Source organism: Prunus avium, chromosome 6, assembly GCF_965620075.1.
Source record: "Prunus avium chromosome 6, drPruAviu1.hap1.1, whole genome shotgun sequence".
NCBI lineage: Eukaryota > Viridiplantae > Streptophyta > Magnoliopsida > Rosales > Rosaceae > Prunus > Prunus avium.
Genome location: NC_142289.1, coordinates 6,005,485 through 6,028,574, shown reverse-complemented (window position 1 = coordinate 6,028,574; position 23,090 = coordinate 6,005,485). Strand labels below are relative to the sequence as shown.

Below are 23,090 nucleotides of genomic sequence, written 5' to 3'. Positions count from 1 at the left end.
TGGAGAGTAGGCCCTGCAGGCAGCACCTAAAAAGCAAAACTTCTGATGAAGAGAAGAGTATCGAGTGCTTGTCTCTCTTGCTCCACTCTTGTCTTCCTCTTATGGCTCCACCACTTCCATCTTTTCTTTTGACCAAAACCCTTTCTTTTTTTTTTGCCTTTTTTCTTTTTAATCTTCCAAGTTAACTAGTAGATTCATTTTCCATGCTGTTCATACCTACTCTTAGTGCCAGCTGATTGGTAATAATAACCACCTTTAGCGAAGTATAATTAATCAAATTATAATCAAAGTTCAAAGGCCGGCCTGCAGAGAATGCGGATTAATAATGATCTATTTAATCACATACAGCAGGTGCATGGCTCATGCAAGTATATATATATATATATATATACATATACATATATCAACCCAATGAGTGCGTGAACCAAACGCTTATTGCTTGGTCTTGCAGTCAAAACCACCATATCCATATGCTTTAACACAAACACACACAACCATTCTCACATTTCATTTCCAGCAAGAAAAACCAATCCAATCCAATCCTCTCTTTTTCTTTTTCATTCTGTGTCCTCTTTTTCCTTTTCTCTTTTCCTCAATACCAATCCATCATAAATACTCCTCATAACCAACCCAACTGCCTCCTCTGCTCCCAAATTTGGTGTTTTTTTCTCTCTTTTTTCTCTTTGTTTTCCGGTCAAATATGTCGAGGAAAGCTAGTAAGAGGGTGAGTTTCAGTCCTGATGTGAACGAGAAGCCGATTCTGTATCTGAAACAGAGTGGTAGCAATGGCACCAGAGTAGATGGAAGCAGGAACAGGGTCACTAGAATTTGGGCTTTCAGGCTGCTCAAAGATACAACAGAACTCCATGCACCCATCAAATTACTACGCACACTCAGGGCTAAGGTGGCAAGGGCTGTGTGTATTATATCTGCAAGAAAGAGGAATTCAAGGAAGGTGTCTTCCTCCAACCACTTGACAAGGTCACGCTCTGTATCTGATCCCATCGAGTCTCATCGAGCCGAAGCTTTAGAGGACTGCATCGAGTTCTTGAACTCTGCTGCTTCTTTGCAGAGGAGCAATTCTGTTACTTCAAATTCTTGTTAATTAGAGATTTGTAGAATATATTACATTAATGTTCATACAAAAGGAAAAAAGAAGAAGAAAAAAAAGAGAGCTTAGTTTATGGTTGTTGTTTGCATGAAAAATTTATCTGTAACATGTAGAAAGATACATAATGAGTGCAAATCACACCTTCTGGTGTGAAGTTTGTTACATGGTTTCTTTAATTTTATTTTCGGTAATCGCTGATTACATCATATATAATCTCTAACCTCTTCGTATACGAGCGCTTTGCCGATTAGTAAATTAATACTCTAACATGGTATGTTAAGAAATGCCAGTAAGAGCATAATTCACATCACCTTGCCACAGAGTTTACCAAAATCTGAAGATTCGATCTTTTAAGTCTAACTAGAAATTACTGTGCTTATTCTTCAAGTAGAAAGTATAAGCTATCGAATATTTTACCAGCACCAAACATGATACCAAGTTACCAACTCATGGATACTGATAATTCTCTGAGGGCAGGATGGGCTGTGGACCTAGAGTCGCGTGCCTCTTTTAACCTTACCAGAATTCACAGGTTGCTGTCTCAGGACCACTATTGTTCAACTCAACGAATATACCACTTTTTACATCTACTTTATCTCAATCTTTTGACCCAACAAAGTAGAGCTCAGTTTGCCCTGTAGATTCGAGTGACCCTAGGAATTAGGAGCACAAAAGCACACAATCGAAAGCCACCTTATCATTGCAGTGCTTCCAATGGAAGTGTAAAGAGCATCTTGTCTACTGATATTTGAATACCATATGATATCATTTCCAATCTCAGAAAGATTATAGTTATATCAAGATTAATCAGATACTGTGAGACATACACACTGTTACAACAAGAAAGGGATGAATAATTGTCTTAAAAATCGGGACAAGCCCATCTGTAGTTTAAATTAGATATCTAAGGATCCCTAAGTTGTTTGATCCTGAGTATAAATGATCGCATTCATGACTCCAAAGAAAGCTTCTCAAGCTCTGTGATGCCCTGGCTGGAAGCTTTCTTCATTTCTAGAGCTCTCTTATAAGGAGGGGCTATTGGGGGCTGTACAGGATCCAAGCTCCGGTAAGTTCCCTGGGCATCTTTAGGTAGTGGATATGAACGGTCAGAGTCATATCCGCTGAGGTCACCGCAAGCTAGAAATGGAATATACACCTTATTTGGCCCTTCCAACCACCCACTACTGCAATCTGCAAAGTTAAAGCATGCAATGAAGTCAATACTGCATTATCAGAACAAGTAACTTATTCAAAATACAAAACAAGTTGGAGCTGTTGATCTATATTTGAACTGTGACTGTTTGTCAGACTCAGACCATCAAGCACCATAAAGAATTATAAGAATGCCCATTGATATTGTAACTTTGTGAATATAAGAGTCTCCGCATATCTCAATGTAGAAGATTTTACATACCTAGATCATCTGCACCCGAGGGACTTCCCACCTTTTCTAGGAGGCGATGCAGATCCTTAGGGTTGAATCCATCAGGAGGAGAATAATTCTCACAAACTGCAAATGCCTCTGTATGATAAATATTACCAGCATTAGTCTGGACACAGTAGAAGCAGTCCAACAACGTCATGTTAAATTTTCAGCATTTTGTAAGTTTTATTATGCACATGCTGTATGCTCCTCTGAAGGGAAGGGGATTTGGATATCAAATGGAATTCAGTTCACATTTCATGCAGCATTTGTATATCTAGAACAGAATTGTATTTTAACTCGATTGCCCATACAACCTTAAGAAATTACCAGGATTCTTTATTAATTTAGCCAATTTTAATTAAGAAAGAGTTGACAAGATGATTGATCCTATTTCACGGCAAATGTACTGGATTAGTAGGGATTGAAAAGAACCGAGAATGTAAACTACCAAGAAAAACAAAATGAAGCCCAATCTGTTACCTATGCTGGAATTGCGACTACTTTTTGGTTTTGCAAAAGTCACTAAGGGGAAGAATAGTTTCAGCTGCAACAAAATCAGCAAAATAACCGGGGAATTAATTCAATGGAAGTCATGGTTCATCTTACATATAAAAACACTGCAGAAATATAAATTTTTAACAACTTTTATTAGGCACCCAAATATGGAAGCTTAAAAACTACCTGGCAGTAGAGAAGACTTGTATCTTTTCCACGGAATATCTTTGCAATAAATTTTCCACCTTCTTTAAGTACATGAGTAACAATCGTCAAACCCTGCAAGGAAGATCCACTATAATACAAAGTTCAACAGCATAACAAATTTTAGACAAATTTAGGCCAGAAAGATAGAATGTGATGTAGAATAACGAGCAAAGGAACCAGGTGTATTTTATATTCCTTCTAAATCAGGTAACTTTCATGCAAACATATGATGATATATTGCCTTGTACAGACTTAGAGGACACTTACTGCTAGTATCAGCTGGGACTGAACAAATTCATCCATGTCATGAAGGCCAGTAACTGCAAATCAAAATAAAGTAAAGCTTAAGAAAATAGTAATTATAAACGAAAGCAGTAACAAGAAGGTGGACCATGAAACTAAAAATGTCAGCATACCATCTGGGGCACCATCACACACAACCAGGTCAGCCTTGCAACCATCAAAATGTCTGATGACCTAAAAGGGTCAACAAAAAGTCAGATAAAAAAATGGATGCCAATACACATCACCATATACAAAAAGAAAGAAAACTGTAGAGCTAGGGAAGTAGAAATGTAGCTGATCCTTACAATTTCAGCGGTTCGAGCATTAGTTATATCACCCTGCACTTGAATAACACCTTCAATTGGAGCCATGGGCTGCAAATCAATAGCTACAATAAGGGGCACATCACCATCCCTGAAAATATCGATAAAAAGAGAAAGTTAGGGTCTTGGTTTACTAAGAAGAATAGTTGTACTACTAGTATAAGCAGTAGTTGACAACTTACTTAGAATCTGATGAACTCTTTGCTGGGAGATACAATTTCCTACTCAAAACCTAAACCACAAAACGCATCAACATTAGGAACTGCGAATTGGGTTTTCAGTAAATTAGCAAAAGGGCAATATCAAAATCAATATCAGTACCTGACTCCAGCTACCAGGGGCAGCACAAAGATCGACGACCCGCTTCACTCCATCAAATATGTTGAATTCCTCGTCAATCTGAAGAAGCTTGAAGGCACTGCGAGCACGCCAACCTTCTTCTTTTGCTTTTCGATAGTATATATCCCTCTTATCCCTTGAAGCTTTCCCCATCTCTCTTTAACAATAACCACTAATCTGCTGCTATTCTCTCAATTTGTTTTTTCAGCTTCTTTGATTTCACAGAATAAATGGAGTTAGGGAATTTCAGAAATTGGCCGTGCTCCTACACGCAGTGCCGCAAAACCCTAAACCCTCCACTGATTTCTAACTTTTCGCTTTTACCAGAGGCCAGGGCTAAGTGGCCGTGCCGCCACCATGGGTTTGTGTGAGGAAGATGTGCAAATAACGGTGTGCCGTTTCATTTCGAGAGTTATCAATTCAACGACATGTAGTTTCTTTGTCGGAAACTTTATTTTTTATTTTTTCAATTTTTTTTTTTTGTATTTGGAACTTAGCCTAAACTAGCTTTGGTTGAAGTTGAACGGAATCCCAAGCCTCTAAATTTAGAGTCCTTGCATTTATCCGTATTTCACAAAATCTAGAGTATTCAAATAATCTAATGCTTATTGATAGGCCAGGCCACATCAGGTATGACTTTTTTTTCCCCAGATTTACGGTAACAACAGCCCTCTTTCTAACGGCAAACACCACCTCTTTTTTTGAACGGGTAACACCATCTCTTTTTTCTATCGTTCTGGAAAATATGCCGATCTTCATTTGCTAAAAATTGAATTAGAAGAAGTTGAATGAAAAAGAAGACAGATTATGGATACACATGAAGAAGAGAGACGGGGCTCAACACCATCCAGGAAGGGCTGGAAGGAAATATAACAACCAAGCCCATTCATCAAATGCTCTTTCTTGGTCATCTTAATGGCACGTTATTAATCCGTTATCAAAGTGAACATAAATTATCCAATGGGATGTTTACTAATCCAATCATTTTAATCATTCCGCATAAACATCATATAGGTTGGGAATGGATGCAACATCTCTCACAACTAAATTTTAAATTTAGGGACAACTTTATTTACTTATTTTAAGAAAAATAGCCAAAACGATAAAACACTACACTTTTCTTGTGCAGTAAAAAGAGCAAATGGGGTTCTTTCACATGCAAATGGGGAAATTTATCAGTGACAAAGATAAAACTGTTCCGATATTGTATAACAAATCAATGACAAAGAAATCTCAACCTGCAAATCCTGTCAATATTGAGAATACAAAATCTTCAATAAAGGCCTCAAAAGTAGCAGATCAAATTGGCTACAAGACGAAAGCTTAGAGCACCGTTCACAACCGCTGAAACCCCAATCACCAGCAAATAATGGTTTTCAGCTTCCAGCGACAGATGGGGCTGTTGCTGGCTTTGCATCCTCAGCTTTCTCGTGTTCTTTGTTTAGCATCTGTAAAGCAGATTTGAAAAAATCATAGAGATGCACAGTTAATCTGCCAGAAGGCTAGAATTTGAATTCAACTCTAAATGTCATACACTAATTCTCATTAATTAAAGAGATTCATGCGAGAGCATACTATCACATTCCCAACTTTTAAAACTCGTATTCTAATTCTCATATGTCAAGAGGCACAAAGGCGAGGACAGCATCTCATCCCCAACTCATATTGTCTGACTGCCGCGTGGGGAGGTTGTTCACAGGAATGATAGTTTAATAGTTTAATAGTTTAATATTTTTCCTTTTTGAGAAGAATAGCTTCCTACTTTTATTTGCATAGTTAGGAACAAATTAAAGGAAACCAAAATCTTGCATGGAGTTGACTTTTCACACTTTTTTTTTGCTTGCTTATGTACAGCAACCAACAATGTATGCCAGCAAAACAGAACCTTAACAGGTGGTGCTGGTCCTACAGGGTGTTTCTTATGTGCAGCTCAGAAAGAGCCAAAAGGCAGGGAGATATAATGGGATCCGAAACACTCAGAACCAAATTCAAAACCTTTCTGATGCTGTTGTCTGCTTCCGGTCAATAGAACAGGAGGAGTTAGAAAGAGCATGGTTACCTTGTTATTGATCAAGTTGTGGAGGGCAATGACGCTTCGGATGAGAGATGAAAGATATATAACCAACATCATGTCATTTGTTTTTACTGCATAGAGAAGGAAAATATACATCAGAAAGCCTAAATTAAACAGAAGAGCTATCTAAATTATTAGGACCCGCACACACTAGATATTTTTGCTTGTATACCTGAAAACCCCTTGACCAACTCTGCCACATTGAGATTTGGAAGTAGATTGAATACGTCCTGAAATTCAACATAAAAATTCTTAATATGACTAATTTATGCTAAAATTAAACCCAAAAACAAAGTGAGTATGCAGGAAGAACGAGTTAGCTAGCGAGAGAGTAAGTAATGAAAAGTGTACCTGCAAATGGTAAAGTATCTCATGATTTAGTGGAAGCTTCTCATCAATGACAAGATCTAGGTAACTGCGTATTTCTCGTAACCGTGCATCCAAGCCCTTTAGAGCGGTAAGTTTTCCAGTAACCTGTAAATAAAAAAAGGTAAATAAATTCCTTCCACTTCATTATAATGCAGATGCTTTAACATTAATAAGGATTCAATTCTCAAGGTTTTCTCTGTAGTTGAAAGTAAAAAAGATGCCCCAAAGAAAAAAGAAAACTTGAATTGAAGAACCTCATTTGCAAGGGTGCTGATGGTTGTATCCTTCACATCCCTTAGTAAGTGTTCCACTCCTGTTGATAAATAACAAAAGAACACAAGCAATATATTAGGATTTTGAACTACACCAGAGGAAAAAAATAATAATAATAAATCAGGTTATCTTTTCTACTGTTTTTGAACGGAGAAAAGTGTTAACAAGAAAATGTAACTATTCTTCCTATGACATACCAATTTCCTCAACCTCATGAGCTGCAATTTCGGAGGGCACGTGGACAAAAATCTTCTGGCTTTTCTGAGTTGCATTCTGTAATTATTATCAAGCCTTTACATTAGCTGCATGGGAGGCTATATGGAATAGCTTGTCGGGAATGTAGAAACAAACAACTAAGTTCCTCCACATGTAATCAGGGATAGTAGCCAGCTAAGAACATGTGTAAACCCATGGTTACCTCTTTAACTTCTTCAACATCATAGTAGGCTTTGGTGGGTATTCCCAGCTCCTTAGGCTGGACATCAATAATGACCAGGACTGGATTTGGGACATAGCTGCATACCATAAGGAACTTGATTTACAAACAAAATAAAAGCAAGTATCCCCAGCTTGCCAAGAGTATGTATATTATATAATATATTTATTCATTAATCTAAATGACATGCATTGAATAGAATCACACAAGGACAGTAGTAAAGAGAGAATAAGGAAAGCATATGCGGGGTACAATGCACAATGCAGCTACATGCACGCATATACTGATTTACATGATCTTACTTGTGGAATAAACTGTGAATATCCAGATCATTCTCCCGTAGTTTCGGCCCAGTGCTATACCAACCTACAACGTGCTCCTTGGCTGAAATGTAACAGATATTCATTTTACAGAGATTACTACTAACAACTCCAAGAAGAGAGGGGCGAGGGAAGGAAAACAGAGCCAGTGTCCATATTTACATAAAAGTTGAACAGAAGTTACCATTGATCCTCTTGAACATAGAGAACATCGCTTCATGGTAGTTGTGGTCAAGAAACCAAATGCTAGGGTCTCTATCATCTTCTTCAAAGGGCACTGAACATTAAAAATGAAAACAGTTAGAAACATGACAATTTCAAGCTCAATCGTCAACCACTGCAAAATGAAGCCCAAATGCATTGGCCCTATTGTGCAAACCCTAACCCCACATCAAATCACTCATAAGGAGAATAAAACAATAACCCCAATTCGAATCACGAAACTAATTTTAGATTCCACAAAACCCTAAAAATATCAAAATCTCTGAATCTACAATCAATTCAACAAATTTCCGGATCAAAACCTAACAAAGAAGTAAAAATGGGGATTTGGGCAAAAGATCAATAATGCGGTAAAATCAAGTGAGGGCATTGAGATTATCGGACCTGCGTAGCTGTTGGAGACGTCGACGACGCCTTTGTAAGTGCTTCCGAGTAGAACGCCAACGACTCGCTTGCGAGTGTCCTTGGCGACTCGGTTGTAGTTGTCGACGATGCTGAGCAGAACGAGTGGGTGAACTATCACCTTCTCGATGAGCCTCGCTGATACTTGCTGCGTCTTGATGACGTCCATGGCGATATTTCGATCTGTGCTCTCTGATGATATTCGGATTCTTCTTGTGTCTAAAACCCTCCGAGAAAGAGTAAAACCCAAAGAAAGAGAAGAGATGGTACGAGCTATTGGGAATTCAGGCAATACGGCGCCAAATACCGTCTGATGGGTTGACCAAAATGAGTCAGTGCAGCGCACGGTGCTTGATACGGTGTAACGGTGCGCACCAGCGCGCAACTGAGTTTTTATTATTTGTATAAGTAAACCATTTTACTTATTTTTTTATTTATTTCTATAGCACTAAAGTAATATTAAAGGTATTATAAACCTTTAGAATAATAATTTTTTTTAAAGTTATCAAAAAAATGTTCTACCTCCCTCCATGACTTGTGGTGAGCAAATTTGCTCTAAAAAGGGAAGTATTTTAAATATTATCATCATTTCTCATATAAATTATCATCAAATAGAGATTATAAGAAATTGCATATATCGCATTGATATTTTTGAGTTAGCGTTTGTTTATTGAGATTTAAACTTAGAACTTAGTATGAGAGATAAGGACAAATCTCTATCTAAAAATGTGGTCATCAATGTATGGATGCTAAATATCATCATCCTTAAAATAAATGCATTTGCAAATGCGTAGTCTTTCAATCTTTTAGACAACACAAAATTTAAACAAAAGTTAAAATCGACATTTTGTTTTTTTCTTTTCCCTATTTTGCAGCTGGTCATCGACTATACGTTAGCTAATTAACAATGCTATTGTAGTAGTGGTTCGTCAACGGCAGGGGCAGCAGGGAGTTTCGCATCCTTGAACCTTGAAACGACATAAAAACAGGCACCACAGCATACGGCCAAAACAAAGAATATCAGCAGATTGATTGCAACCAAGGCAGCCAAGGTCCAGTAGTAATTATCCAAACGACTTGTGTTTAGGGTGTGCTGAAACCAATTGATCTTCCCACCCTCTGCACTTATCTCACCCACCACATGAACCGATAACACGCTGCCCATAACTCCCACTCCATAAACAGCCATATCATAGAAACCCGCGTACTGGCACTGCAGGACTTTCGATGCTTCCAGATTTTTAGCCTCCTCATCGGATATCAATGCCACCATGTACAGAGAACCGATTGCCCTACGAAAAATCCCATCAGCGCACCCAAGAAGAACAAACTGCGGAACCAGCCAGAACATGGTCATGGGAATTGTTTCGTCGGGCAAGTCTATCAAACCGGAGCTCTTAACCACGGCCAGCCTTCGGGCTTCCACCAGCGCAGCTACGACACAACACAGACTCGCAAGCACCATCGACGCTGCGAGCCCGATGGAGATGGCAGCGACAGACCGTTTTAACCCCCCAAACTTTGATCTGGCTTCGTTATACGCAAACAGAAGAATGGGAAGTGGAAACTTCACGAACCAAACCTTCTGGTTCAAGTGGCTCGCTTGCAGAACGAAGTAAGTATTTCCAATAGCGGACACAACGCTCATCGCCACGAACAAGGCGCCTACAAGCGTCACCAACAGGATGGTTTTGGTTTCTTTCCACTTCACAGGAACCCCTTGTCCTTTAACGCGTTTGTAAGAACAAGGTGACAGCGCCACGAAACTAAATGCTGCCATTATGATAACTAGGGCAGAGACGCCATATTTAATCGACCAAGAGGTTACGTAACCGAGTATGCAGACTGCGGCGAGAGCAAGGCCGCGCATTCCCGGGGTGAAGACGAAGGGGCCATCGGATTCTGGTGTCTGGCCTCGGGCGGATCGCGATAAGGCAGTCAGTTGAGCGATCATTACGGAGGAAGAGGAAAGGCCTGATTCTGGTGTAGTCTGGTCTTGGGCGGATTGGATCAGCGAGGTTATTGGAGCAGTGAATGTGAGAGGGCCAAGCCATTGTGGTCTCTCGTCATGGGCGAGCTGCACTAAGGAGGTTGCTTGACCAGTGATTCCGACGGCTATTAGAGGTAGCGCTGTGTAAAACAGGATCTTTTGGACTGGCCCAATGCACTCCGCCTCATATGCGGTGCATGTACCTGTTGCCCAACCAAGCATTGGTGGTGTTGATAGTGCCAAAGCACCAAACCCCTGCATTAAACCCCAAAATTATATGATCATAAGTATATCTATGTATATGCTTACCAATAACATGTTGAGAACTGTGTTATATAGCACATGTATGTATTTATTAATGGTGTATTTTAGATCTATGAAATATTAATTATGTATCATGTCATTCACTTATATTATAATACATGAATTAATATCAATTTATAGTGATCACACCCCAAAAATTTCGAAGTTAAAATGGTTAGTGTGGGGCTTATCCGCAAGAAAAAATATGGAAATATTATTGAAGTTATGAAGGGATGGTGATCTTGTTGGTTATGTAATGTGAGAATGGTGTACTTCGACGTGAGTGCATCTTCCATATATATAAAGTTGAAAGGCTTTAAAAGTGAAACATTCGAAAGTTTACCAATTGTCTTTGGAAAAAAAAAAAAAAACCATAAGAGCAAATAGTTATGCATTTTTTTTTTGGTAACAAAATAGTTATACATTTACTTATAAAAGTATGAGATAATCACCTTCAAAATTTGAAGGACTTTCAGATATTTTTTAGGGCTTGTCCAATATAGATCCCTACATTTTCTATTTCCTAGACATATACCCATCACTCTATAAATCTATGTGTAAAACCCAATTTCAAATTTAAATGACCAGTAAGATATAAGAGGTCGTAGTATTCCTAGGTTTTTACATCGTTGCCACCAAACTTCATATTTTATTTATAATTTATTTCAAGTATTTCATTAACTATCATAATTGTAATTAACACTTCCTATTAATAGCATATCAATCACCTCATTTCTTTTGGTTGCCATTCCCTCTCACATACCGCCCCCTAAAATTGCAAACCAAAAAAAATGTCTGTAATTTACATATCCAATAATGTACCTATGAAAAATATAAATATAAATATATTATTTAAATAAAATATAGGTATATTATTTACAAAAAAAAAAAAATTAAAAAAAACTAAGTCAATTACTTTGTAATTGAAATTTCCGTACATTTTTCATAAATTAAAAATAGGTACACAATAATTTATAGAAAATATAGGTACATTATTTACCCATAGGTAAATTATTTTACAATATACCTATAAATGTGTATAGGTACATTATTTAGAGAGGAAAAATAGGTTCATTTAAAAAAATACGTACATTGTTTTACTAGGTACATTATTAGAGGAAAAAAATAGGTACATTATTTGGAGAGAGAAAATAGGTTCATTTAAAAAAATTATTTTTCATAAAACAAATAATAGGTACTTTATTCAGAGAAAAAAAGGTACATTATTTTGAGAAAAAAATAGGTACATTATTTACAGAAAAAATAGATTCATTTTAAAAAAAATGTTTTTCATAAAACAAACAATAAATAGATTATCAAAATATTTTTCAACATAATTAGAATGTACAATATTATTCATAAAACTATAATAAAATAGATTACTAGTAGTATAATTCATAAAAGGAAAACAACCAAAAAAAAATTAAATAAACCAAAACGTTTTTTTTTGGGGTCATGAAACAAACCAAAACGTTATACTAATACTTTAATGTTGAATTTCATATTTAATTTCAAATAAGTTTCTAAATTAATTCCTACATCCATTACAACAATTTGAAGATCTTTCCAAATTCAACGTGTGCCATTAGTTACACCCCACATAACATGTTAATTAACTTGTAAATAGGGGTAGTTTTGGAATCCGAAAAATAGAATAAATCAAATTTTAAGCTAGATTAGGTAACTTGCTTACTTGGATCATAGTAATCGGGTTTTATTTGAAAAAATTGGGTATTTTAAATAGAAAAATAAAGGAAAGGGTTGTAGGTGATTACACATGAATTTTATGGGTCTAAGCTCAATTTACTATAAAATAAAATATATAACATCCAATTGGCAGGGCTAGTTATCTGGCCAAGATACGAAAGAGGAATTGAGCTGGAGTGGAAGAAACTTACAGCGACGAAAGCATAACTGGAGATCATGAGCATCCGATAGTTGCCCAGGAAAGCATCCACAATGTATTGCGTGAAAAGTGGCATTATGTTGATGATGCCATAATACAAGTTGAAAATCCCAGCAGCCTGTGTAACACTGAGATCCCATACATCGGTTAAGTATGTAACGAAAGTCCAAATGGCATATGCAGCCACTATATCCGCCCCTGACAGAACTGCAAGGAAAGCAAAATTAAAGAAAATAAAATATTAATTATGTATCAATTATACTACTGTTAGATCTAGAATAAGATTAATATAAGAAGTAGTGAATGGTATGACTTACTAGTGATCTCCGCCTTAGTAAACCTCCATCGGGTGCTCTCGAAAGTACTTACAGACGACATTTTTAGGAGTGTATATAGGTATTATGCCTATTTTCTGAGGTCGAGGAAAGCGGAGAAGAAGAGAGAAGAAGTAGAGCACATAAATGAGTGAAACTTCAAAAACTTCCTTCACTCTCTTCTTTCTCATTCAATTGAGGAAGCTTTATAGCCAAAAACTTCAATATAATATTGGAAATTCATTGACTGGAACTTCAAAATAGAAGTCAATTTATTTTAAAGAAGAAATGAAAAAGAGAGGAAGGCAACTTGGGCACATGCAGTTTATCCACTTCCACGAGTGATAGTCTACTTAAATAAAAGCACTTATTAGATTCTCAGTCTTGTTCTATTAATACACATATTAAATTAGTTAATGAGTTAACAAAGACTATTAAATTAGTTAATTAATCAAGGCATATTATAAAAGTAATGAGTTAACAAAGACTTTTCCTTGGTCAAGTGGAGCAGCAGAGCAGCTTTCCTTTCAATCGACTGCCACTCCCATCCTCATCCCTTTTCTCCACCATCATCTCTCCTACGGTAAGGTCTCGCTGTCTTCTTCCTTCTTACTCAGATTCTTTTCTTTGTATTTTAACTTTAGTTTCTAACTTCTGATTTAGCGAGTTAGGAATTAGAGGAATCAGTTTTGTATGTCCTTCATGGAACTCCCAGGCTATGGTGTGACAGCATGCGACCCTGTATACGCAAAGAAAAAGACAAACTGGTTCATCTGCTGGAGGCTGAATCTCAGAGAAGTGGAGGAAAATTACAGGTGTGTGAGAAATTTTATTTTGCTGATAGCCCCCCGGATTTGCAGTTGCATTTTGAAGTACTTTAAAACACTGAAGTAAGAAAATCACAATTCATATGCAAATCTATGTATCCTCAAGTCAAGTACTGCCAGCAACAATTATTGAAACTCAATACAACATCGATATTCTTTCTTATTCTTTAACTATGTCGTTGTTGTTGTTGCTGGGGTGACATTGCCTTCCACATCCTCTGTCGACCGACGTTTAAACTCATAAACAGACAGACAACAGCTGAACAAACCAAACAATACAAGAGTAGCTGCAAACAATGCAGCCAAGGTCCAGAAGTAATTATCCAAACGGCTCTTATTCACCGTGGATTGGAACCAAGTGGGTTGAATCTCACCCACTATATAAACTATCAACACACCCAATATAATCCCCACCCCATTAACAGCCTGAGCAAAGCTTTCTATGTATTTTTTCTTCGCCGCTTTTGCTGCTTCATCACCCTCATTGGCTCCAGGCAGCAGCTCTTCGCTGAAAAAACCCGCAATACACTTCTCCGAAAACGCTTCCGACAACCCAAGTAGAATATATTGAGGTAGCAACCAGAACATGGTCATGGGAATTATCGACGTCGCATCGTCGCTAAAACCCTCTGTCTCAACCACGCCCAGTCTTCGGGTCTCCACTTTCGCAGCCGTGATGCAACAGAGAGTTGCAAACACCATTGACATTGCGATCCCAAACTTAGGAACTTTAGCACAGCATTCTCCTGCCACCCCCCAGTTTTTCCTCACGGACCCTTGGATCCCTGGAAGGATAAGGATTGGAACCCACAAGCTCCCAACATAGTGGTTCATGTCAACTGCTTGCTCGATGAAGAATGTGTTTCCGATTGAAGACACGACGCCTAAGAGGATGAAGGTGATGCACATGGGAACGGCGAAGAGGATAGTTTTGATTTCTATTTTGGTAAAAATTGTGGTGAAAAGATGAAGCCCCCCTTGTTCTCTTTGGTATGAAGAACTTGAATCTGTCAAGAAAATAATTGTTGCCCCAACGGTAACAGCGGTGGGAATCAGAAACTTGATCCACCAAGGGCTTACATAACCAACTGCTATAAGTGCGGATACTGGGAGGAAGACCGCAAGTACCGCCAATAAGACATTCTCAAACAAGGCCGCTGTCCAGTGGGCGTTGGCAGTGCCGGTGCTGGCATTATCTGATTCTGATGCCGCCGTCACCAACAACGGCTCAGATTCTGATGATGATGACAATGGCTTCGATCGCTCGCCAATGGGGGTCAGTGTGGATGCAATGTAAGCAGAGACTCCCACAGCTATTAGAGGTAGTGATATGTAAAGGAGTATCTTCTCTACTGTAGACAATGTCAAAAGGCCTAAACCCTGCATGTTCCAAAATGATTATCACATATATACAGATTTTGGACAGTGTCAACAGACCTAATTAGCAAAATAATCATGATCAAAGACATACTCAACCAACCATTAAGGATAAAATTTTAATTCCGTCGCATTAGAGACATCTAAAATTTAAGCCCATCTCATGTCAACACTTCGTCCAAAAAAATAAGTTGACCTTTTAACCTTAATTGCTAACTAAATTAAACTACACGAGTCGAGCCAAAGCACATGATCCAAAAATATATTAAACCCTCATGTATATGGTTCTGAATTAAAAGTACAAAATGCGTCAATTTATTTACGAAATTACATAAGATAATAGTTTGTGAAAGGGAGAAACTTACAGCGATGAAGGCAACCTTGGAGATGAAGATAATCCAATAGCTACCAATGAAAGCATCCACAATTAGCTTCAAGGCCAATGGCAATATGCCCACCACCCCCCAATAGATATTGACGATTGCAGCAGCGTCTGTGATGCTAATCTCCCACACGCCAGTTAAGTATGTAGCAATTATGGTCATGAGATAAGTGGTGAGGAAGCTAGGCCATACCACAGCTACACAATTGACGAGCACAATTAGCAAATTAATTATGATTAAAAATAATTAAGACAGAGAAGTTTAAGTCTGCTTACCAGCTTGCTTCAGCAGGGGTGACACCGAGGTTTGTAGTGATGATGAAGATGTCGACATTTTTAAGTGTTTCTAGAACTTAATTTGGAAACAAACCAAATGATTAAGGTAATTTGGAAACTAAGATTTTCTTGATCACTTTATCTGATCTCCCTTTCCCAAACTTGAATTTATATAGTAAATTTTCATAAGAAAAAAATAAATAAAGAAGTCGTCTTGGGCACATGAGAGTGAAGCCTCCACATGTGAACAATGGTCGATCCACATTTTAACATAAAAAAGACCATATTCTTATTCTATGCAGAAGTTTGCCTACTTGGTGTAGCGAAGTCAAGTAACTAAATGTGCTCTCAAATAGTCCTTCCATTAAAAAAAATTGTTAAATTCAGGGATATAATCGTCAAATCAATCCAAAATTATAAAATATATATATAAGTTTCTCTCTCCCCTCTTTCTTTTCTGTTTTCTTTCCTTCTCTCTTCTCTGTCTCTGTCTCTGTCTCTCTTTCTTTCTCTCTTCTTTCTTCCTCTCCCCGAGTTCAGTCATCTATCTCCTCTTTCTTTTTTATTTCCTTCCCTTCTCTTAATCAATAAAACGAACCTGCATATTAACTTTCAAGACATCAAGAGGCATGATTGCAAGATGGGTAGTGCAAGCACTGAGCATTTCACCAACAGTGCAGAGCCCATAATATGCAGGTGAAAATTCTTCACACAGCCTCCCTTCAACCTTTCTCATGATCTTTCCTTGTTCCCAAACTCTCTCACTTCCAATCTCAAATAATCACATTCCTACAAGCTCCAGGCCCAAGTGGACCAAAACCCATTTCATAGATTCTTCGGTTGGAGCTGGGTCAAATAGCGAGAGAGAAAGAGAGAGAGAAAGAAGAAAAAAAGAAAGACAGAGAGAGAGAGAGAGAAGAGTGAACTCGGTGAGAGTAAGAAGAAGAAGAAAAGAAAGAGAGAAAAAAGAAGAAGAAAGAAAGAGAGAAGGGAATGAAATAAAAAAGAAAGATGAGAGAGAAGCCTGCACTCGGGGAGAGGAAGAAAAAAGAAAAAAAGAAAGGGAGAGAGAGAGAGAAGAGAGAAGGAAAGGCAACAAAAAAGAAAGAGGGGAGAGAGAAACTTATATATATATATATTTTATAATTTTGGATTGATTTGACGATTATATCCCTAGACTTAACATTTTTTTTAACAGAAGGACTATTTGAGAGCACTTATATTAACGTTAGGGACCATGAGTGATACAAAAAAACTTTAAGGATGCAATGTGATAGTTTCGCAAACGTCAGGGACGCTTTGTGATAATAAGCCATTAAAGAGTGATGATTTCCCCACTATATTTTATCCACTTACACTCCATTTTATAACTAAAAAGGGATTGTAAGTGGATAAAAAGGCAGTGGAGAAATCATTACCCTGATTAAATTACTAAATTAATGCATAGTGAATATAAACAACGCAAAATCTTTAAACTAGTAGCTATGACACTACTATCCCATATTTAAAAGAGACATGTCTCCTGCCAACCGGGTCTAGCCTAATGGAAAAGGGCCTTGACTTGCAGACAAGAGGTCTCAAGTTCGAACCCTCATGACATCATTTGTGTGTGTGAGAAATTCTTCTCCCTTTTAATTTAGACTACTAAAAAGAAAAAAATAATAGAGACCTATCTCCAAGTAGACTAAGAAAAATCTCCTACATAACAGCTATTGAATAAAACTAAAAAGAAGCTGAAATTGAGAGATTCATTTCCAGATGATCATCTAACATTCAATATGAGCAAAGCCTCTCTTTGAACTAAGGTTGGCCAAAGATACATGCTTGCTTAGTCTTTCTCAAGTCTAGTAACTAATTTAAAATAATAGCATCTCAAATCCTCAGTCTTAATTTATATATTGAATTAGGACAATGCTACTAGCCTCACGTTTTCTCCTAACTTTCTTTCCCAACTTAGATGGTATTCTCACATCACATTAGAGTATACAAAGTCTATTTTCTTGATGCAATGACGTAGCGTGCATATCCTATATATACATCAAGAAAATTTGTGAGAAAAAAGTTCGGGCAAAAATAACATTACTCTAATAATTTAGCTACTTGACTAGATACTAAATCTAAACTAACCATTAATTAGGAGGTCCAGAAAAGTAGTTAATGAATAAATAAAGACTAACAAATTTGTTAAATAAGGCCTACTAAAATGACCAAAGTAATTTCTTTGGATAAATTATAGAGTGATATTGTACCACCATGTCAGTTGGAGCAACTTGGGGCTCATATTTTACCGGTATTATATTTTATTGTTTTTACATGTAAAATTTTAAGGCACTTCACATTTTAGCCCACTATCCATAGAAGCAATCCCAACAGAAATAGAGCTGCACTAGATGATCCCATTTCTTGATTTCTTGATTTCTTGATTGAATATGATAAGACTCGTACTTATAGAAGAAAAACTATACCCAGACAGAGCTGCACATTATCAACAAATGGCTCAGCAGTTTCATCAAAAGCTCACCAAAACTTACAGAACAAGAATTAGCTGCAGCCAATGCCGCCAAGGTCCAATAATAATAATCCAAACGACTCTTGTTTAGGGTGTCTTTGGACCAACTTGGGTTCCTCCCCTTCCACGTATCTCACCCACTAATTACCAATTAATTGTGAGATGCAAAGGAAATGCATGCATCGAGAAAAAAAAGGTTTCATTAACGTACGCCAAACATAATCTGCAAGGCTAAAGGAAGTGGTTCTCAAGTGACACATTATGAGAGAGGAATAGACGCATTGATATATATTTTCGGATACAGCTGAAGTTATCCATGACTTGCTGATATGGAAAATGGGCCTCAACCCAACATACACCAAGGGGTCCACGCTAGCCTTGCATTGCATCCATGAGGAAAGGCTTGCATATATATATTCCTAATTTGACATCCTTTTCTTTCATAAGCGATATTGAGTAGGGGATTTGAACATAAAACTTCAAGTGTAAGGTAATTATTCTTAACCACTTGAGCTACAAATTCCTTACACACTGACATTCAAATTAGCGTTGCTCGCGGACAACAATAATCATTCACAATCCCCGCAACTAAATCATGAAAATATATGTAACTAAATCATCTATTTTATCTCATATAAGATCTACAAAATACAGTAGAACATACACTACCAAATTAGCTGCTGTCAATGCAGCCAAGGCCCAATAATAATTGTCCAAATGGCTCTTGTTCAGGGTGTATTGAAACCAACTGGTCCCTCCCACCTTCGCACTTACCTCACCCACCACATAAACAGACAACACACCGCATATAATTCCCACTCCACTAACAGCTTGAGCAAACATTTTCATGTACATCTTCTTGTCCTCCCTTATTGCCTCTGCATCTACATCTTCCTCCGGTGTCTTAATTTCCAGCTTCTCAGTGAAGATTTTAATAACGCTCCTCTCTGAAAGGTCTTCAGCCACTCCAAGGAGAAGAAACTGTGGAAGCAACCAAAATATGGTCATGGAAATTACTGAAGTTGGCTCGTCAACAAAGCCCTCGCTCTCAACCAGGCCCAGCCTTCGGGTCTCCACTTTCGCAGCTGTGATGCAACATAGGGTTGCAAAAACCATTGACACTGCAATCCCAAACTCGCGAAATCCAGCACACCATTTTATTTCTCTGGCACAAAGCTTTTTAGACAATTCTTGGAAAAAAACGGGAAAGAAAATAACAGGAACCCATAAGCTCCCTACATAGTGATTTAGGTCAGTTGCTTGTTCAATGAAGTAGGTATTTCCAATGGAAATTACCACACCTGTTATGATACAGGTCGTACACGTGGCGATCAGGGTTAGGATGGTTTTGGTATCTTGTACCCTAAATATTTTGGTTAGACGGATGGGTTGTGGTCGAGGTCCACGAGGGTACGAAGATAAACCACTCAAGAAAATAGCCGTAGATACCAGGGTACATATGGCTCCTATCCCAAACCTAATCCACCAAGAGCTTATATAACCAATTGCTAGAAGTGCAGCTGCAGGGAACATGACCATTAATATCACACCAAAAAACTGCTCGGTTGTGAAATAGCTGAGGAAACTGTTGGCCCTGCCGCCGGCAGTGCCATTTGATTCTGGAGTAGTAGTAGTGGTAGTAGTAGTAGTAGGCGTCTGCTGATCAGATTCTGATGATGATGGCAGCAACGGCTCAGATTTTCTCTGCTTCAACAACTCATCGATGAATGTCAGTGTAGAGGCCAAGTGAGCAGACACTCCAACAGCTATTAGAGGTAGAGATGTGTAAAAGAGGATCTTCTGAACTTGGCCAATGCACTCGGCCTCAGATGCGCTGCAAGTGCCTGTTGCCCAAGAAAGGACGGGTGGTGTTGACAGTGTCAAAAGAACCAAACCCTGCAATTATGTCTATTAATTATATTCTGCAAATGCTTTATTCATCTATAATGTATTCATAAGTCTACTTTTTGTTAGTACAACATTTATTTTTATACAAAAATTTAATTATATGCAAAAGTACATTGAAATTATTTGTGACCAGGACGAACTTACAGCGGTAAAGCTAAATCTGGAGAGCAAGATCATCCAGTAGCTACCCGTGAAACCAGTCATGTAGACTATGCAAATCAAGCCCACTGGTATTATACCAACCATGCCCGAGTACAAATTGACAATTGCAGCAGCGTGTGTGATACTGAGCTCCCATACATCAGTTAAGTATGTAGCCATTATCGACATGATATATGTGGTGAGTAAATTCGGCACAACCACAACTACAATTGAAGAGCAGAAGGAGAAAATAATATTAATACACACACAAAAAAAAAAAGTTATGATGAAATATTCTCAATTAGATATTAAAAGTTGGGTTAGTAATTTTTAAGACGCAGTGACTCAAAGGGTGTGTCAGTCGGCTTACCGCTGGCCTTCAGCAGAGACGGTGCCATTTCTGACTCCAAGAGATGGAGGAAGTTGGGGAAGAAAACAGAAAGAGCTAAGAAATCGAACTAGACTATGAATTATTTGTTATGTACCATGAAGTAAATATACTTTATTGAGTTAGGTAAGAGACGATTCCATTATCTTTATATGTTTGGACGAAAGAAAGAAATAATTTAGAATTTAAAGAAAAGTCAAAATTTCAAAATTGACATTTTATGAAAAAAAATTATAAGTATTAATATTTTATAAAGACCATGGTGGTCCAAATTAGTAGTCTCTGGCCGAAGAAAAAGAGAGGTGTATAGTATATGGTTCGCACCGCGAGTTTGCTCATTTTAATATGGTGGCTTGATTAAATAAACTGTGAGTCTTTATTTTGAATATAAGTGATAGTTCCTTTTTTTATTGGGCATGATTAACTCATTAATTATAGAACAATAATTTGGATGGTCATTTGAAATTTCAATAAGGCATCCTCTCGTACCTGCCAAATAAAAAAAAATTAGGACAGCTGTACATACCATTTAATAAGACTCAGATGCTTTTATTTATAATAGTTCATACAATATTTCAACCTTAAGTCGAATTCACACATTGGAAAGTTTGCTCATGTTTTATTTGGACTACTAGCTGTCATTAGTCTTTTTATATTCTGACTTAAAACTAAAGTGTGGACCTTTAAATATATACAAGAGTCGGCAGGCATATATATATATATATATATATATATATATATATATATATATATGAAAGCTTCCTAGATTGCATTTTCAGTGATCGGGAAAGGAGTGGTAACCGGAGATGCCTAACGGTAGCGAAGATCCGGAAGAGCCGAACGCGTCTGACCACAGCATTATAGAGTGTGTATGCACCCTTATAGGCTCTGCATGCCTATGTGTAGCCCCCGTTATACGGTGTACAATCGCCCTTATAGACTGTGCATTCAAACTTATAATAGATATTTATAAAAATACCCAATCCTAGACATGTATTTATAAAAATACCCAAGCACTATTTAAACATAGAAACATACCCAAAATGGGTTTTGGGTATGTGTGTAATGATGGGTTTTGGGTATGTTTATAAATAGGTTTTGAGTGTGTGTAATGATGAGTTTTGGGTATGTTTATAAAGTGTTTTGGGTGTTGGGTATTTTTATAATTTCAGCCCCCATTTTGGATATTTTAGTGAAACTCCCAACTTATAATGAGTTGGTGAGTTGCTATGTAATTTTCTCTTCTTTTTTGTTTCTCTCTTAAATTGAAATAGTAATTTAATAGCGCAAAAGGATGAAGGTGGAAATAGCAGCATTCTTATAGTAATTTGGCTAATATATGAAGAACCATAATAATTAATAGGGCAAAATTTAGAAAAAAATTAATATCTATCGACTCTTTCGTGGTAACATTAATTATACCCTAAGCCCTTACTCCGAGTTCTTATATGTATACGTGCAGTGCTTATATCATGTGTTGCTGCTGCTTCTGCGTGTAGAGCTCTGCTCACAGACAGGGTGAAGGAGGGCTTTGCTTTTGCTGATAAATAAATGTTGGCATGTTGTCTTATGTTTTGCAGCTAGTAATATCCACTTCATTAATTCTCTCTTAATTTTGTACTTCCCTATAGTTTGCCTCTCAACTTGCTGATCGCTGTTATTCCATTTGCTTTGCTTGCCCAGCGTTAGAGGACGATGTTGTGAGATGCTGACACCTGTCATTAGATGAGTAAGTGATGTTTTGAGATGTTGACATGTGTGATGAGCAACTTTGTCAGTTTATATTGTTGTGTAAGAGAGAAAGGATACAAAGGCCAAATATATTGTGTAATAATGATCTATCTGAACAACAACACAATATTCTCAATTCTCTTGACTTCTTTTATATTGCCTCTCTTTTCGATTTTAAAGTCCCAAGTCTTTGAAAGTCATCAAATCTCCAAATGTTTTCTTACAATTTTGCAATCTCCCATATCCTTTATGATTCCTACGTACGGTTTCAAGTTCTGTGAATGTAGTAAAAGATTGGTGATTCAAACTATGTTGAAACTTTTCAAATGTAGTCAAGAAATTAAGTGTAGCTGCCAATAAGGTAAATATGGCTGGGACCCCAAAACTATAGGTAAGCCAAACACCGCAATGCACATCTTGTAAAACTGAGAAAAGTCCATGTCCTCGTCAAACACATCTGATATTGCTGACATCACCTGCTCGGTATAGAATGTCGCCAACGGGGTAAAGTGACCGGACATTCCCAGAGCTACTAGAGCTACCGCGGGGTAAAAGAGGATCTTTTGTACTTGGCCAACGCACTGGGGGGATCATTGGCCAACGCACTGGGGGGATCATAGGCTCTGCAAGGGGCTGTTACCCCCCAGCTAGGACTGGTGGTGTTGACATTGTCAAAAGACCTAACCCCTGCATTCCAAAATCATCAAGATCATTGTATTCTGTACTTTTTACTATCAGATTTACATGAATATTTGG

The 23,090-nt window shown here is 37.6% G+C and overlaps 6 protein-coding genes across 6 annotated transcripts; 1 reads left to right on the top strand and 5 right to left on the bottom strand.

The window, feature by feature from the left end:
- Window positions 1–397: 397 nt before the first annotated feature.
- Window positions 398–1,273, top strand: LOC110757319 (uncharacterized). The gene has a single exon (XM_021958898.2). It carries the CDS (start codon window positions 701–703, stop codon window positions 1,103–1,105), a length of 405 nt encoding a protein of 134 aa, XP_021814590.1. The 5' UTR covers window positions 398–700; the 3' UTR covers window positions 1,106–1,273.
- Window positions 1,274–1,856: 583 nt separating this feature from the next.
- On the bottom strand, window positions 1,857–4,579 carry LOC110757316 (S-adenosyl-L-methionine-dependent methyltransferases superfamily protein). Its single transcript, XM_021958893.2, has 9 exons — window positions 4,169–4,579; window positions 4,030–4,079; window positions 3,830–3,938; window positions 3,656–3,716; window positions 3,507–3,559; window positions 3,219–3,311; window positions 3,018–3,081; window positions 2,526–2,633; window positions 1,857–2,302 (listed from the first exon to the last, which is right to left on the bottom strand). The coding sequence occupies exons 1-9, from the start codon at window positions 4,337–4,339 to the stop codon at window positions 2,061–2,063; spliced, it is 951 nt and encodes a 316-aa protein (XP_021814585.1). The 5' UTR covers window positions 4,340–4,579; the 3' UTR covers window positions 1,857–2,060.
- A 741-nt stretch (window positions 4,580–5,320) lies between these two features.
- On the bottom strand, window positions 5,321–8,643 carry LOC110757317 (26S proteasome non-ATPase regulatory subunit 7 homolog A). Its single transcript, XM_088253921.1, has 10 exons — window positions 8,265–8,643; window positions 7,843–7,935; window positions 7,641–7,722; window positions 7,321–7,417; window positions 7,100–7,175; window positions 6,884–6,942; window positions 6,612–6,734; window positions 6,433–6,490; window positions 6,246–6,331; window positions 5,321–5,634 (listed from the first exon to the last, which is right to left on the bottom strand). Exons 1-10 carry the CDS (start codon window positions 8,449–8,451, stop codon window positions 5,563–5,565), a joined length of 933 nt encoding a protein of 310 aa, XP_088110047.1. The 5' UTR covers window positions 8,452–8,643; the 3' UTR covers window positions 5,321–5,562.
- A 549-nt stretch (window positions 8,644–9,192) lies between these two features.
- Window positions 9,193–12,859, bottom strand: LOC110757324 (protein NRT1/ PTR FAMILY 5.5-like). Its single transcript, XM_088254511.1, has 3 exons — window positions 12,799–12,859; window positions 12,474–12,688; window positions 9,193–10,527 (listed from the first exon to the last, which is right to left on the bottom strand). Exons 1-3 carry the CDS (start codon window positions 12,857–12,859, stop codon window positions 9,193–9,195), a joined length of 1,611 nt encoding a protein of 536 aa, XP_088110637.1.
- A 934-nt stretch (window positions 12,860–13,793) lies between these two features.
- LOC148293544 (protein NRT1/ PTR FAMILY 5.5-like) lies at window positions 13,794–15,715 on the bottom strand. The gene is made up of 3 exons (XM_088254510.1): window positions 15,658–15,715; window positions 15,365–15,579; window positions 13,794–15,002 (listed from the first exon to the last, which is right to left on the bottom strand). Exons 1-3 carry the CDS (start codon window positions 15,713–15,715, stop codon window positions 13,794–13,796), a joined length of 1,482 nt encoding a protein of 493 aa, XP_088110636.1.
- A 2,893-nt stretch (window positions 15,716–18,608) lies between these two features.
- Window positions 18,609–20,654, bottom strand: LOC110769302 (protein NRT1/ PTR FAMILY 5.5-like). Its single transcript, XM_021973253.2, has 3 exons — window positions 20,586–20,654; window positions 20,219–20,439; window positions 18,609–20,062 (listed from the first exon to the last, which is right to left on the bottom strand). The coding sequence occupies exons 1-3, from the start codon at window positions 20,611–20,613 to the stop codon at window positions 18,797–18,799; spliced, it is 1,515 nt and encodes a 504-aa protein (XP_021828945.2). The 5' UTR covers window positions 20,614–20,654; the 3' UTR covers window positions 18,609–18,796.
- Between the last annotated feature and the right edge of the window lie 2,436 nt (window positions 20,655–23,090).